Genomic DNA, 17,228 nt, shown 5'->3' with positions numbered 1-17,228 from the left:
TAATTTAAGAATGTAAATTAAGGCTAATACAAAAAAAATTTTGGTCTCTAGAAATAGTTTTATTATTAATCATATTAACTGTAAAAAAAAAAAAAAAAAAAAAAAGCACATTTAGATTCAGCCATTGAATAAGTTATATTTCTCTGTGAGCAGTCTCGCACAAAATACAGGAATACCTTTTATTTATAGTTTTAACAGAAAAAAGTGTAAAGAAAAATTGGACTCAATATAGAATTTCATTATTTAATTTTTAAAGGCCGTCGGCACTAGTTATATAAAAATATTAGAAAATCCTCAGGAGAGAAAGTTATAAAATTTGTAACTCCTGAGTCATTTAATCTTTGGTGCATATTATAATTGCTGTTATTATGCTACTCTTAAACATATAATAGTGTGGTACAGTAGGATGCATGTATTTTAAAAGTTTGTTTTCAACTTAATTAGTTTACAATAAAAAATATACTATTAGAATTTAAATGGTGAATTATTTTTCTTATGCCATTTGGAATGACAACTAGCAAAATTGAAATATTGCAAGATTTTAAGAAGTATATCTTTGGATGTGTTGCTTGATGTTTTATATGTAAAGTTTTATGCAGCTAGAGTATTTATTATTTTTGGTGCACATAAGTTTATATTTGATGTGATTAAACATATAGGTGTCATCTAAGTATTTTTTGAGAAAATAAAATTAAAATATATTTAGAATAAATTGACTTTACTTTTTTTTAGAATTTTGGTGTAGATTATGTTACTTTTAGTGACATGTGTCCTGATTGTCCACCCCATTTTCTGGAATTAGCTTTCAGCTGTTGTCGAGTAAGTTGTTGGATGTTTGTTCATTTATTTGTATTAATGTAAAAAATGTATGCCTAATTTAAGAAAAAAGTTTAACTGTTACTTACAGAAAAGAAATTTAACTGTGTCATAAAGAAAAGCATTTGTGTTTGATAAAAGTGCAGCGGCAGCACCAAACAGGCGATACAGACTTAAAAACTGTACAGAAAAGCGCCAATTGGCGAAACGGTAAACCCGTTTGGCAAACCTGCAGGCTCACGGGGAGAGAAGAATTTTCCCCGGCAGTCAAGTGGAACTACTTCAACAAATGTGTGCGTCTCTGCTTCGCCGAGATATGTGAACTTGTGTACTCGCATCTGTACTGTGCTCTGAATTTCTTAAGCCGTTATAATGTACCCGGCAACTGTTACTTTTCCTTATTAAATTTGATTATTAATTGTAACATGTCTATCTTAACTAAGATTTCGGCTTTCCTAGTTAATGTTAGGGATATTTTCGTATGCACGTGTTACTCACACGTACATCATTGGTGACCCTGTCCCTCGCTCCTTCTGTTTCGATCCCTAATGACTATCTGTCTCAATCTTTGTTAAAAAACTAAAAATATGCCTTATTTTGATGCCAATGCTCTTCCTTATGACGGATAAAGGCTGCACCCTATTTATTTCCTCCTCATTTTATCGTACGGATTACATGTGGTTTATCACACTTAAGGAGGATTTACAGGTATGTGGTCAAATTTTTTTAATTATCTGTGATTGGTCTTAATTATGTTTTTGTGATATGTTTTGCTCTAAAATTATAGTTTTAATTTAATTATTGATTGTTTAAAATTGATCTTTGGGTAATATTTGTGCTCACACTTTTATTGAGATATTGAAATTGATACTGTTTTGATAAGGTATAGTGCAAAACATTAAGTTTACGATTTACGATATATTTATAATTGGCAACCATGCCAGGATCGGAAGGCCAAACCAACGAGGAAGCGAATATGGCGGTTCAGGAGCCACAAATCTCGCACGTGGCAGTTAAAATTCCCCCTTTATGGAAAAAAAATGTTAAACTTTGGTTTATTCAAGTTGAAAGTAACTTTGCTTTAGCGAAGATTAGTAGCGATAGTACAAAATACAACCACGTGGTTTCTTCGATAGACCCTGAAACTCTTTCCGCAGTATCAGATATTTTATTTAATCCCCCAGCGACGGCTAAATATGATGCCCTTAAAGCTAGGTTAATAGTAGAATTCTCAGGTTCGGAAAGCGAGCAAATACGCAGACTTATTTCTGAATTGCATTTAGGGGGCGACAAACCATCTCATTTATTGAGAAAAATGAGAGAATTAGGTGGAAACTGTATAACTGACGAATTTTTAAAATCATTATGGCTGCAAAAGTTACCTTCAGAGGTACGTGCCATTTTATCAATAAGTTCAGAATCCTTAGACAGTTTAGCAAAAATGGCTGATAAGATAGCTGAAGTGCGCACGCCAACGAAAAACAGCGTGTTCGCGGTGCAGGCAGCTTCGGCGAGTTCCCCCAGAAACCCTAACGATTCTGGTGCCCTCCACCCCGAGGAGCTTAAGGCCTTAAGGAGTGAAATCTCTGCCCTAAGTAAACAAGTCGAGCGACTCTTCCGCGGAAAAAAGAGGAATAATTTCCCCCGGGATCAACATAACAAAGCACGTAGTTTTTCGCGTGGGCATTCCCGAGAGCGTGTGAACAATTATTGTTATTTTCATTCGCGATTCGGTAATAATGCACGAAAATGTCGAGCACCTTGTTCCTTTTCTCAGAACACTACGGCCCAGGAAAACTAGTAGTAGCGGCTGTCGATCGAAATTCATCGGCAGTCGCACATGCATGTCGTTTACATGTTTACGATAACAGATTAAATTTAAACTTTTGGATTGATTCGGGCTCGGATGTTTCATGTGTGACACCGACTTCTAAGTTTAAGAAAATGCATCCTGATTCGCTTCAATTATTTGCTGCGAATAATTCCAGAATTTCTACGTATGGAACAAAATTGTTAACTGTGAATTTAGGACTTAGTTGAAACTTTTCTTGCAAGTTTTTAATCGCCGATGTACCAGTGCCTATAATAGGAGCCGACTTTTTAAGGCATCTTGATCTTTTAATCGATTTAAAACGAGGTAGGCTTATCGATGATACTACGAAATTAACTCGTATTGGTTCTCTTTCCGATTCTAAAAATTATTTTTCAGTAAAGTTAATATCTGGTGATTCACCATATCACAGAATCTTGAAAGACTTTCCGGAAGTACTGAAGTTAAAATCCGATTCGGGTAGAGTAAAGCATAGTACGGTTCATTACATCGAAACAAACGGTCCTCCTGTGCACAGTAAACCGCGTAGGTTAAGCCCTAAGTTATACGAAGCAGTAAAAAAAAAAATAATTTCAATTTATGATAGATCAAGGTATTTGTAGACCATCAAAATCAGCATGGTCATCACCTCTTCATGTAGTTTCTAAAAGTTCGGGCGACATACGGCCAGTAGGAGACTACCGAAAACTAAACGCGTGCACCGAACCCGACAGATACCCTATCCCGCATTTACAAGACTTTAATAATACGCTTAGCGGAAAGAGAATTTTTTCAAAAATTGATATCGTTCGGGCATATCATCATATACCAGTCCATCCAGATCATATACCGAAAACTGCAGTTTGCACCCCATTTGGTCTTTTCGAATTTCCGTTTTTAGATTTCGGACTGTGCGGAGCAGCTCAAACCTTTCAAAGGTTTATGAACGAAATTCTTGGAGATCTAAAATTCGCCTACATCTACTTAGATGATATTTTGATATTTAGTGATACGGAAGATGAGCATAAATCTCACCTACGTACTGTTTTTGAAAGATTTTCATATGGATTGACAATTAACGCTTCGAAATGTGCTTTCGGCGTTCCGGAAATATCTTTTTTAGACCATATAATCAATAAAGGTGGTACCAAGCCTCTGACGAACAAAGTGGAACCGATACTTAACTACCCACTTCCTAAAACGGTAAAAGATTTGCAGAGATTTTTAAGATTTTTAAATTTTTACCCAACGTAGCCCAGAATCAAATACATTTAACTTCGTATTTAAAAGGGGCTAAGAAAAATGATAAGACAATCCTGAATTTGTCTGAGGAAGCGCAGAGTGAATTTCAAAAGTGCAAACAGCTAATCGCTAATGCTGTTCTTTTGGCACACCCGAAGAAAGATGCCCAGTTGGTTTTACAGGTTGATGCGTCAGACTTCGCGATCGGTGGAACGCTATCACAAATAGTTGATGGAAATTTACAGCCTCTCGCATTTTTCTCACGAAAGCTTTCGCAGGCGGAAAGGAACTATAGTGCGTATGATCGAGAGCTATTGGCAACTTATGCTGCTATTAGGCATTTTAAGCATATGTTAGAAGCACGGAACTTTTCTTTAATCACCGATCACAAACCGCTCACGTATGCATTCCGACAGCGTTTGGATAAGTGTTCACCTCGTCAGGCTAGGCAGTTAGACTTTATCTCACAATTCACCACTGAAATTCGCCATACAAAAGGTTCGGAGAATATCGCTGCCGACGTACTTTCGCGTATAGAAGCAATAAGCATGCTTAACCCTATCGACTATGAGGAAATCGCTAAAATGCAAGAAATCGACCCAGAATTACAAACATTGCTTAAAGAGTCAAAAGTTCTACATCTCAAAGTTACCTTACCGAAGTGTAGCTTACCGATATATTGCGATGTGTCAACAGGTAACACCCATCCTTACATTCCTCCGGCATTCTGTGAGAAAGTTTTTGCCACCTTGCACAAATTGTCTCACCCCGGCATTTGCGCATCAACAAAGTTAGTATGTTCACGGTTTGTTTGGTCTTCCATCCGCAAAGATTGGGCGAAATGGGCACGGCAGTGCATTCCATGCCAGAAAGCAAAAGTAAGCAGGCATACTAGAACCCCGTTAATGAAGTTTCCAGACCAATCACAGAGGTTTGATCACGTCCACCTTGACCTTGTTGGTCCCCTACCTCCTTCTCAAAATAATTATTACTGTCTAACTATGATAGATAGATTTACTAGATGGCCCGAAGCAGTACCCATACCAGACATAACAGCACGCACAGTAGCACAGGCTTTCTATGACCATTGGATTACTCGATTTGGTTGTTCGACTGTTATTACTACCGACCAAGGGCGACAGTTTGAAAGCGGCTTATTTCGAGCCCTTTCCCAATTATTGGGAATCAAGAGGATCAGGACGTCTCCATACCACCCACAGGCAAATGGACTGATCGAGGAATTCCACCGTCCTTTAAAAGCGCACGATACCAGTGACTGGGTGGCTGCCCTTCCAACGCTGCTCATGGGTTTCCGCGTCGCCCTCAAAGAGGACATAGGAGCAACCACTTCTGAACTGGTGTATGGAAAGGCTATCCGTCTCCCAGGAGAATTTTTCAATCCGACACCTCCGGATGCGTCCCCCAAACAGTTTGTGGAGGATTTAAAATCTCACTTTGCCAGTGTCCGCCCGACCACGACTTCTAGCCACGGCCAGCGAACATGTTTCATTCATCCACGCCTTCACAAGTCCACATATGTGTTTGTTCGACACGACGGAGTTAGAAAACCACTTCAAACTCCTTATGATGGACCATTTAAGGTGCTAGAAAGACAAGATTTATTTTGATCTCGAAATAAAAGGGACTAAGCAAATGATCTCCATAGATAGACTGAAACTCGCTTTTGTAACCATGGACTCTTCTCAAGTTGCTTCCAAGAGTGTGAAAAAAACTTCGGACAATTGTATCACCCGTTCTGGACGATTAATCCGACCCCCACATCGGTATGTCACATTTCGTTGACACTGCGGAGGGAGTATGCAGCGGCAGCGCCAAACAGGCGATACGGACTTAAAAACTGTACAGAAAAGCGCCAATTGGCGAAACAGTAAACCCATTTGGCAAACCTGCAGGCTGACGGGGAGAGAATTTTCCCCGGTAGTCAAGTGGAACTACTTCAACAAATGTGTGCGTCTCTGCTTCGCCGAGATATGTGAACTTGTGTACTCGCATCTGTACTGTGCTCTGAATTTCTTAAGCTGTTATAATGTACCCGGCAACTGTTACTTTTCCTTATTAAATTTGATTATTAATTGTAACATGTCTATCTTAACTAAGATTTCGACTTTCCTAGTTAATGTTGGGGATATTTTCGTATGCACGTGTTACTCACACGTACATCAAAAGTTACCGTACTGGATTATGAAGTAAGGTTTAAAAAGCACTGAACATCTCATTGAATATGAATACTACATTTTTTAGCTTGAGTCTTATGCTTTTTTATGCACTATTGGAAAAAATTACTTAATTTTTTAACAAGAACATAATACGCAAGAAAGCCCCTGGTTCTCAAAAGAATCAAATAAGTGAATATGTGGAATTTGCTACAGTATAAATTGCATGGGAATGAGAATGGGGACTCTAGGGATAAGATTAAACAAAATCAGAGAGATTATAAAGAAAATTGGATCAATTATTTAATTGTTTTATTTTGCAACATAACTCAGACTTTCATGACAATGACCAGGAAAAGTTCAAAAAATAAATCATAAAATATATCAGAAACTTCAGTTTGTTCAATTTGTTTCAGCTAAATACATTGCTAAACATTGTTCAACATTAATAAACAATAATCAGCTGACTGCATCCATGCCACATATATTTTTTCTTTGCATTTTCGTATATGAGATATATACTTATAGAAGATGTGTTGTATTATTCAAGTGACTTTATCGTAAAAAATTTTCTTTCTTAAATTATAAAAAAAAGGAAGGTGAGCAGTCTTTACAGAGATGTTTTGGACTCAGAAATACTCCTCAATTATAAACGTACTATCTTAGTTTTTATTACTTATGATTCATTGGTGAAAAAGTGTTTATGATAATGTATCTAAAGTATTTTATTTTTTATTACATACTTGTGAAATGCTTTTAAAAAGGCAAGTTTGATGCTTAACAGGATCTGCATTTTCCGTCCTTGAATAATTGATTTCTCTAATTTGTACTCTTTTTTTAATTAACAGATAAATCCAGACAGCCGTCCATGTTTTAAAGATGTAGTACATCAGCTAGAAAAGTTATTGAACATAATCAGTTCTATGTCTGGAGGCTCTCATTTGTTTTATCCACCAGTTGTTTACACTTCCTGTTGGGATGATGGTGACAATATTGACAGTGTTAGAGCTATATGTGAGTTAATTCATTGAAATAATTTTAATCTTGCATTTATTATAATTTTTCTTTTTAAATTTTGAAAACTTCAATTTTTAGAGTATTCATAAGTTTTAGATATATCCAGTGACTATTATTTTTAATTCCAAATTTTTAATGAAGGGAATCTGTTGGACGCCCTCCTAAAAACACACTTTAACTGTTATTTTTAAGAAATCTTTCCCTATCTGCTGCCAGTGTAAATAAGCTTGTTCCACAGAATGAAAACAAAGCAATGACATGATGAATTTAAATTGAAACTCGACATCTGGAAAGTTATAAATTCTTTACAGATGTTAACCACATAAATTCAAAATTAATTAAGAAAGAAATATATGCCCAAAAGTAATGTTTAATTGAACAAAAATATTTGAAGAGATTCATAATGTGCATTTAAAGTACAGTACTGACACATATGCAGAATTTTAAAAAAAAAATCCATTTCTATAATCAAAATAAAATTTAGTGTATTTTAAAAAATATATAAAATATATATATATATATATTTTGAAGTGTTTATACTAACCTTTTCAAAAAACAAACTTGCTCACATTTAAAACTAAGCATGGATTATATAGGTGACAAGCTAGATAGATTACATGGCTTGTAATCCACATCTGTGGATTGGTTGCAGATTATTATACATTACCATACATTTGTTTATGTATTTTATTATAACCAAGACTTAAAACAATTTCACATAGGACTCTAAAACTGAGAAATTTTCTTTAAATAAATCAAAAATTTCAGTTCTAGTATTTCTTGTTACCAGTGTATTATTAATTAAACTGCATATTCGAGGAATGTAATAATAGAATCAACATAGAAATTCAGATTTGGAAAAAATTACTTCCTGGGTTTAAGCAGTGTATTGATTTATCTGTTTCCCTATCATTTTAAAGTATAAAAATTACTTTGAAAGCAACTTCGATGATTGATATAGTGTATATTTTTAAGCCAGGATTTTGGTCAGGGGGGATTGAGATTATGAAAATTTATATTGCCATGACGCCTCCAAATTTTACTCCAGTAAAGATGTTTTCTTAATTTATAATCATAAATTCGTATATCAGATGCTTTACCAAACTGCAAAAATTCTAAGTGATAAAGGCCTGATCATAATTATGATATGGATGTAGAAAATAGTATCAGATTTTGTTTATTATTAAGTGTTACTATAAAATACATTGACATTAAACTAAACAAGTTAGAAAATGGCATCAAAATATAATTTTCAAACTGCAACCTTTTTGACATAACTTACTGAACACTTCATTAAAATTTATGTATATTCAAGAGTGCCAAAACGATACATCTGTTCCTCCCTGTTGCATTCCTTAAATATGTCTTCAATCATCTTAAAGTATTGTTGTCGCTAGTATTACTGCATCTTTATTTCTTTGTTACATATACAACTGTTCTAAACATAGGAATGTAGTCGAAGTTGCATAAAGAAAGTACGATAGTACAAAATACTTCAAAATTAGCACTAAGTGCTAAATTTTAAATGATTTGAATTGGAACGAAGCTTATTTTAGCTGTTCTAGTTAATCAATTTTGTTTGAAGCTTCAAAACACTTTTCCATTGACAAGTTCTGTTTTGAATCTCCAAACAAAAGAGATTAATATATTTGTGTATATTACTAGTTTACCATTTTTTGTTGTTCTACTTTTTAGTACTTAAAACATTTATGTTCCCTTTTAGTTTTTGTTTAGTGATGTTTAATTCTGATGTATTTTGGAAACAAAGCTAGGTAGAATTCAGACATCCTTAACTGCTTAGTTGGATATTCATTTGTTCTAAACATAAACATATTTTTACAATTTTGGATTGCCAGATTCCAAAATTCAGTGAAACTCAAAACATCATGACTTGCATCATGATCAGCATTGTCTTTTGAGAGGCTGGGACATCCTCCCCACCCTGGCCAACTTCAAGAAGTATGACCAGCTGCACTGGTTGTATCACGTTTTGTGATCAACACACATCTTATGCATTTTCGATCGCGGTCCTCAATTACCCTTTCAACAAGTGCTCTTTTCCACGTTTCCTGAGCAAGAGATGTCCTTTAGCTAGTAAGCATAGGCAGAGAAAGAGAGGGTAGTTGGATTGCAGTGGTATATATAGTAAAATGTTTGATTAATCTGATTGGCTAAAACTTACAGGCAATGCAGAAGTTTAAGATGTCATAATGCAGAATTACTTTTAAGATATGACGTAGTTTTGAGAAAGCTATTACTAGAGAGGAAGTATCCCAAATTAAAAATGAGCAGTTAGAGGCCATTTTAAATTATAATTTTTATTTACATATTTTTATCTTCCACATATATGTGTGTGTGTCTGTTAAATAATTTGATGTATTTTTATTAGTTTCCCTTCTAATTTTTCATAGGAAAACTTCCCTATTCAATAAATCTTTATTAAATAATTTTCAAGAGGTTTGTTTATTTTTGTTTTATTACATATGAGCAAAGGAAACAAAACTCTGATATGACTATACCGAAGATATGACTCTAATTTGCATATCCCATAGTCCTAAAGCATGCAAAGTATTAGAATTCTCTTATATTCATATTATATTTTAAAGCAGATACTGTTTCAGATGCAACAACATTTGTTGAAAAATGTTATAGAAATAAAATACATATTAAAATGCTCCTCAAAGATTATATAGTTTTAAGTTTTAGTAGCTAGACACTAAGATACAATTATATTTAATTTACTCAAGATCTGCCAGAAGCTAGATGTTAAGAAATTGTAAAATAAAATAAAAAAAATATAATATAATAAAAAATTTCTCTAAGTGGCATGAGTGCTCATGAAAACCTCAGGATTCATACAGTCCTTAAAAAGTCCTTAAAAGTCCTTAAATTTTTTTAATCGATTTTTGGTCCTTAAAAGTTCTTAATTTCAGCCAAAATCGTCAGAAGGTCCTTAATTTTAATAATCTGAAATTTCGGTCTTGTTTTTACAGCTGCTATTTTGAGTGTGAATTATCATTTTGGACGACTATTTTTGGTGATTCACTGATGAATATGATTATCTTTGAATGAGTTCATAGGTTAAAATTTGTTCCTATTTCAAATATAAAGGGTGGGGTACTTGGATTTTCTGATTAAGAAGTGAAACATAAGCATTTCAAAATTATATTTTTTTCTAATGAAGAGCTCTTAAACAACTTTCCGCTTTTGTGGATGTGAATTCTTGTATAAAATGGCTCGAAATTTGGTGACTTATCAGCATTTCGTCGATTTTAATACCACTTTCTATAGAAAATTTTTAATTCGGAGATCTGGGAATTTTTCATCGATTTTTTTTTAAAAAAACAATACAACATTGATGAATTTAACTAAATTAATGGTTATATATTGAAATTATATTTAGGAAATAAAATTAAAATAGAACATTTATATTTTTTTGCTGTCATATTATGAAGAGACATTACTTTCCGTTTTGGCGACATATTATACAGTATTTTGAATATGAAAAATAAACTAGATAATAAATGTTATAAAGCACAGTTTACAAAACAATTCATAGCAAAAGCAAAATATCTATGTAATTAATTAAAAATTTCTTCGTTTCAATTTTTTCATGGTAAAGAGTTTTCCCATGTAACTGTTTCAGAATATTCAGAATTATTAGAATATGCATCAGTTTTCTCTATAAAATTAATTTCACACTTTTTTCCAATGATTTTTTTTTTTTTTCTCAAACTATTTCTGGTCTTTTTTTATATTACAGAATTGGTAGGGCTAATTTTTCTTTAGGATTTTAGACATTGCAACTTAGAAAGATTTGAAGACAAGATTTACAGACCCACAATTCTAGAAGGCTCCATTAAAATGTGACAAAATAAAAAATATCTTCGTTGTTTTAAAACATAATGTATTTTACAAAAATATGCATTTATATTAATATGGATGTATTTTACAAAAATTTTATGATGAATTTCATACATTGTGAAGAATTTTTGGAAAGATCCTGAAAATATAATGTTTGAATGTTGTACTTCTGATGCTAGAAGTCTCTTTCTTAACCTGTTTATCTTCTCTGTATTTTCTCAACTTTTCACTAGATACAAGCATCGAAAATACCAAAAATGTTTCTAATCTTTTCGCCTGGAGAGTCATTTATAAAAAAAAAAAAAAAGATTTTTTTTTATTAATAAAGAAATTGAAAACTGACAATTTAAAAGATTCACCTTATACGTCTCATTGGATCATACACAGGGCTGGTGCTGGGCCTTTTTCCCACCTGATGAAATCTCTGTAGTTCCTAAATTCTGCCGCCTAGTGCCTTCCCAAATTCTGCTACTTAATGCTCTCCTCAATTCTGCTTCCAGTCCCTGTCGTAAATTCTAAAAGTTTTGCCATTTCTAGATTTTGTTGCTCGGCGTGTTGCTAAAATCTAAAAATTCTGCCTCATCGGCTCAAACCAGCCCTTACCACATATCATTTCATATTTATTCTGAATGTTCATATTACTAAAGAAATAAAATTAGCAGCTTTTCCTTTATATTCTAAATGCATTTTGTTTTTTTAGAATAACAGAAATCTTTAATTCCAAAAATTCTGAAGTGAAGAGGAAACATATTGAAAGAAACTGAATACATATGCAAATTAATCAGTTCTTTACAATTTTAGCGTTTACTATAGCTTTCCCTTTCCATTTCTTCACCATAATGCAAATCAGATAGTTTTTAAACTGAGATTTTTGGATTGTAAGACAAAAAGTTTTCGCCCTCCACTTGGATGTTGCCTTAGTTCCTGCTACATCTGATAATTTGTAATTATTCATCTTTGTATTACCATTGCTAATATTTGAATTTGTTAGTACAATACAGTTACTGAGTCACCTTAGATTAAATTTAAATTGCATAGTCTATGAATACTAGTCCACATTTTTAGTTTAAATTTGGCTGTTCCTGTTTACTTGCATCACCAAAAGCTGTAGTTTATTTTGTCAACATAACATAAGAATGTGCCTGTATGTTCCAAAATCTCTTTAAATAAGAGGTATATTTAAATCTTTATGTAGTTACCTTTAGACATAATGATAATTTGCTTTATGTCTATCAGAGGTTTTGGATTATTTAACTTTTACCAGATCACATAAAACTTCATTAGGTACTCTGTTGAGAGACTACAAGTTAGGAGATAAAGCTTATAAAAACTAGTGGGAACATTGGTTTGTGTATTGAAACAGATTTCTAATTGTTAGAAAGGTGTTTAAAGAGAAGAAAATTGATATAAATTAGCCAAAATGTCTAGGAACACTTCGAATTAAAAAGATTCATAAATATTTTGTTTTGTAACTTTTAATGTGTAAATTATCCTAATACTGTTTAAGAATCAGTGTCATAAATATCATGTATTTTAAACTGTGAAATGTTATTAGATTGTGATTTTAATAATGGTCATGTAAATCTATAACGACTGAGAGTATTCAACTATCTAATTATTTATAACTAACTGCTCATCTTTAAAAGTTATCTAGCAAGTTATTGCTTTTAAATAATCATTACTGTGGGCACAAGATATGGCACGAAAATGTAAAAACTATTGTAAACTTATTCTTTGTATCTAGTGAGACTTAAAATAATACAAAACAACTTATCACCTCTGCTATATGAGTGGCTTATTGGAATCTTAAAATATATTAACCAGGTTACAATCCCAGAAACTATATGAAGGTACAACACTTGTAGAGACATCAGAATTTTTTTTTTAAACAGGAACAAATGAAAAAGCGCCTTCACCGAGAATTGAACCGCAGACCTCTGGAATACGCGCCCAGCGTGCAGACCACCATACCACGAAGGCATGCCAAGAAGGCAGTAGAAATCCCTTATATACTCCCCCTTTTAAAAGGCGACTGGGTTTTAGGAACCCAATTGCCAAATCCTGAGTGAGGAGAATCATCATCCACCACCCTTTTAGTTCGGGCGCCTCTGTAGAGACATTAGGTAGTTTTTGGAAGCAGGAAAGATGAAAAATATGCAAAGCCTTCGCCAGAAATCAAACCATGGACCTCTCAAATACGAGCCGAGTGTGCAGACCACCACACCACGAAGACATGCCAAGAAATGCAGGAGAAATACCTTACCTATGACAGGCTTTCAGGTCTTTTTCTGATCAACAGATCTCTCTCTCGGCAAGCAGTAGCACTAGCAACAGCTAATCTTCTGTTACAAATCATGCTGGTTAATTTAATTTATTTCTCATTTTAACCTATGCCATTTGACATAAAATTTACTAAACCTCTATACTGAGTAAGTACATGGCAAAATGAGACATAAAAGAAAAAATCAGCATAAAGTTGTTAATGAAATGTAAATGAAATGTCCCCAAACTTCTTTCAAATATGTCCAACTATTATACGTGTAAAATATTTAATGCTATTTGATAAATTTTATAATGTGGATTTCATTCTCAAATTTGTTTTAAAGTTATGTTTAATAAGAATGCATCCTACTTAGGAATCTATTTTATTCTTAGAATGTTATTACAAAAGTGAAATTCAGATATAAGCTAATTGAATTGAATTTTTTAGCTCCTATTGGCTGATAGGTCCTTAATTTTTTTCATTAATAGTCCTTAAAAGTACTTAATTTCCATGTGCAGAAATGTGTACGAACCTGAAACCTGTATTTTAGTATTTTATGACAGAAATATCTCCTGACTGGATAAATGAGCTCATGCCACTTTGAGTTAATATGAAATTTTAAAATGCGCAAAACTCAATTTAAACTGATTGATTTTATATGAAAATTCTGTGCATTTCAGGGATAACTACAGGATCCACTTTCTTCATTCTATAAGTAGATTATTTTTGCTCTTTGATCTATGTAAAATGTTTTGCAGAATATTTCTTCTCTTTGAGAAAGAAGGACCATGCGTCTCTCTCTTTCAGAAGTCGCTGAATTTTTTTTATAGATAATTTTTTACTTCTTGAACAAGATCCAAATATTTTTAAACAGCATCAGTTTAAAGTTGAATAATGCCTAATTTGAATTGGCAGTTTACTGCTAGTTTGGCACTGATTCTTTGACCAATTTGTATATCTTGCTAATATTATTAATTATATAATAGTAATTTTTAAGGAATTTTTTTACCTCCTTATGGAAAGCATATCCAGTTAGCATCAAAAGGTCTGGAGTTCGAGGCCTTGCTAGGGCATTGCTGATTTGCTCAGGTTCCCTGTTCCTAAAATTTTTAAATGGTCTCTACAATGGCAGAACTTAAGTATTATGCACTTATGTATTTTGGTTCAGTTTGTACCATCTGTGTTACCTTAAAAATTATGAATTAAAGTGTCCCTCTTTTTCTTTCGGGGGGGGGGGGAGCAGTACATGCTCTTTCTCCATAGTTTGGCAAATGGAAAATGTCTCTGAAAGAATTCTAATTTAAGTACATAGATGCGCAAGACAAATTGGGTATGATAATATGAAGGTGATAATATCAGCTGTTGTAAAATTCCTCATTTATATGTTTAAAAGTACATTTCAGGAATTAAATTGTCATGCACATCATAGTTGGCCAGTCATTCTTAAGAATAAAATAACTCATCCATGGATGAATATACAGTTGGTAACTATAATTCAGTTGTAACTGCTGATGAATCCAGCATGGAGGATGAATGAAAGAGGAAAGAGAGCAAAAAAGGATGAAACAGGATGCTGTTTAAACTCCAGCTGAAGAAATGGGGAGGCCATTTACAGAAGCTCTGATAAGGCTTGCTTATTAAATAGGCTCAAAATTTGTAGGTCTTGGATGCCAGTTTTAATGGGGATCGAATCTAACTTAGTCAGCTTAACTTCTCACAAATCTGTTTTTCCCTCTCCATCATGAAAACTAGGAAAGTTAATGTAGGAGGCTCCAGAAAACCCAGACCAAATTTTCGATTTTTCTTAATCAGACCTTGTCAAGAGAGCTGTATAAGCCTAATTTTAAGATTGTGTTTTCAGTTTTCATTATTTGGTATGTTGAAAAGGTATAAGTTTCAAAACATAAGAAAGGTCTTAATTAAAAAGTCTGCATTAGAAGCATTAATTATGCAGGGTTTCTGTATAAAAAAAAAAAAAAAAAACTGTAGTACAGATATTGTGATGACTGTAAAATAGACTTTCTGAACTATGCCAATTTAAGTCATGACAGCTTTTGGTAAAAAGTATAAGAAATTGGGATCTGGTTACCATGTAGGCTCATAAATCTGAAATTTCTGATATCATTTGCATCAGAGGAACACTAACATAAATAATTTGCAGCGATGTTAAGAGTTATAAGTTTTGGTTTAGCAAAATTTTTGTAAAGTTTGATTTTATTATTCTCTTAATGAAGAATCGCCAGTACCTTAGAAGTTTGTTTTATATGATTTATTAGTTATATTAGAATCCTGGATCTACAAATCAGCTTTTCAAAGAAATATTTAGCTATTAAATCTTTTTTAGATATCCCCTCTAACATAATTGTATGTTTTTAAAAATATCTGGCATAAACATAGTTATATTTTAAAGTAATGAATAATCCATATGTTATGTGATTTTTTTTTATATTATGTGGCTGACTCTTATGTATCGTATTTTAACCTTCTGCTTTAATTTATGTAAATCTTTAATGTGTTTGCTTGCAGTTGCTCACGGTTGGACTCGGTCCAGTCCCACTCAAAACAAAGTCAAAACTAAAAACTGTGCAACTCCAACTAAAGTTTCAAATTCTGATTTTCGAAGACCTCCTGTCACCCCAAAGCATGTTGGAGAAGCAATGTCAATGCAAGATCCTCATTATAAACCAAACAGCAGCTCTCAAAATCCTTTTGCTTCACTTCCTAGATTTTGGAAAGGAAAGAAATTCTTAGAACCATCTTTAAATGAAATTGATCTTTCTCATTCTGTTAATTTTGATTTATTATCTCCTCGTTGTGCACCAACACCTCCTGGAACACCAGTGTCTCAGGATCAAGATATTTCCATTTCTTTTTGCCAGAAACCTGATAAAAAACATTCAAAGTCTTTGCCTACTTCACCTGTTCTTCGAAGGAAATCGGTAAAATTGCAGACATTATATTCGAATTCTTCCACTGTTGAAGTTCCAGATTCTCCAAGGTCTGTGTCTCCAGGGCCATCATTTTCGCCACCATCATCGCTTTCACCTTTTGAGCCAGATGAGTCATTTTCGGGCTATAACTCCGTCCAAGAACAAATGAGTGATTGTAAATTAGATGATTCTTGCAATCAGTTACAAGGACTGGATAAGATTCATTTAGATACTATCTCAATGCCTCACTGTGAATCACCGGGAACTGTGACATTTCGAACAAAGACTCCTTCTTTGTGTGCCAAACTGAGACGTTCCTCTGGAGAATCTGGCTTCTTCAGTGTTGGTGACCGAAATAGTACTTGTGATTTATCTTTGGAAAGTTACCATACTCAAGAGGATATGCCATCTTGGATAACAGATACTAGTACTGAGTCACATCTTAATGATACACAAAGTGATATAGATGATAGTGGACAAACTAACGGAAGTAGTAGGAAAAGGCCTTCATCATGCTATTCAGATGACTCATGTTACTGCTGTGGGGTTAACTCACAAATTTGCTGTGAAATTAGACTAAATACTCATTCAGAAATGTATAAAGAACATGAGGGCAAAGTTGCTGTCCCTTATACGAACCTGCCAAATTTCCAGAAGCCTGTTCAAAGTCTGGTAACTGATATAAACTATTCTTGTCATTTGTGCAGTGCTGAAAATTCCTGTAATCACAAAGAGTCATGTGTATTGAAAGAACTATCTAGTCAAGTGAACATACAATCAGAGTCGTCTGTCTTCAATCATAATCAAGTAGGCAGGCACCATGTCAATACTGTGTTGTCTAAAATGTGTGAAAAAGGAAACAGAATTGTAAAATGTATGAGAACTTCACCAGAATTATAAAGTAAGTTTTTAGTTCTGTTATTCTGTTTTGTTTCTATGTAGTTAATCTGATTATTTTAGGCTGTAAATAAAATTATTCCTTATAAGCTTTGAAATATGATTTTGAAAAGGATTTCATTAATCTTGACTACAATATAAACATACAGAATTGGATACATACAATATTATTGTGCTATATATGCTTATGTCATGAAAGACTGCTTGCTTACCTC

At 33.4% G+C, this 17,228-nt stretch overlaps 1 protein-coding gene across 2 annotated transcripts in view; it reads left to right on the top strand.

Annotated features, from left to right (window-relative positions):
• Positions 1–17,228, top strand: part of cdi (serine/threonine kinase) — a 389,918-nt gene that overhangs the window by 364,050 nt on the left and 8,640 nt on the right. For both annotated transcript variants that reach the window (XM_085821086.1, XM_085821091.1), the window contains 3 exons: positions 733–819; positions 6,891–7,056; positions 15,713–17,017. In XM_085821086.1, the coding sequence (XP_085677212.1) occupies positions 733–819; positions 6,891–7,056; positions 15,713–17,016 (1,557 nt within the window). In that variant the 3' untranslated portion in view covers position 17,017. The remainder of the gene's footprint in view (positions 1–732; positions 820–6,890; positions 7,057–15,712; positions 17,018–17,228) is intronic.

The sequence above is a fragment of the Stegodyphus dumicola genome, chromosome 1, assembly GCF_044657685.1.
Source record: "Stegodyphus dumicola isolate Sdum_Otavi_A_Nest chromosome 1, ASM4465768v1".
Lineage (NCBI taxonomy): Eukaryota > Metazoa > Arthropoda > Arachnida > Araneae > Eresidae > Stegodyphus > Stegodyphus dumicola.
The sequence above is the reverse complement of the archived record's forward strand: the minus strand, read 5'-3'. Positions and strand labels throughout refer to the sequence as shown.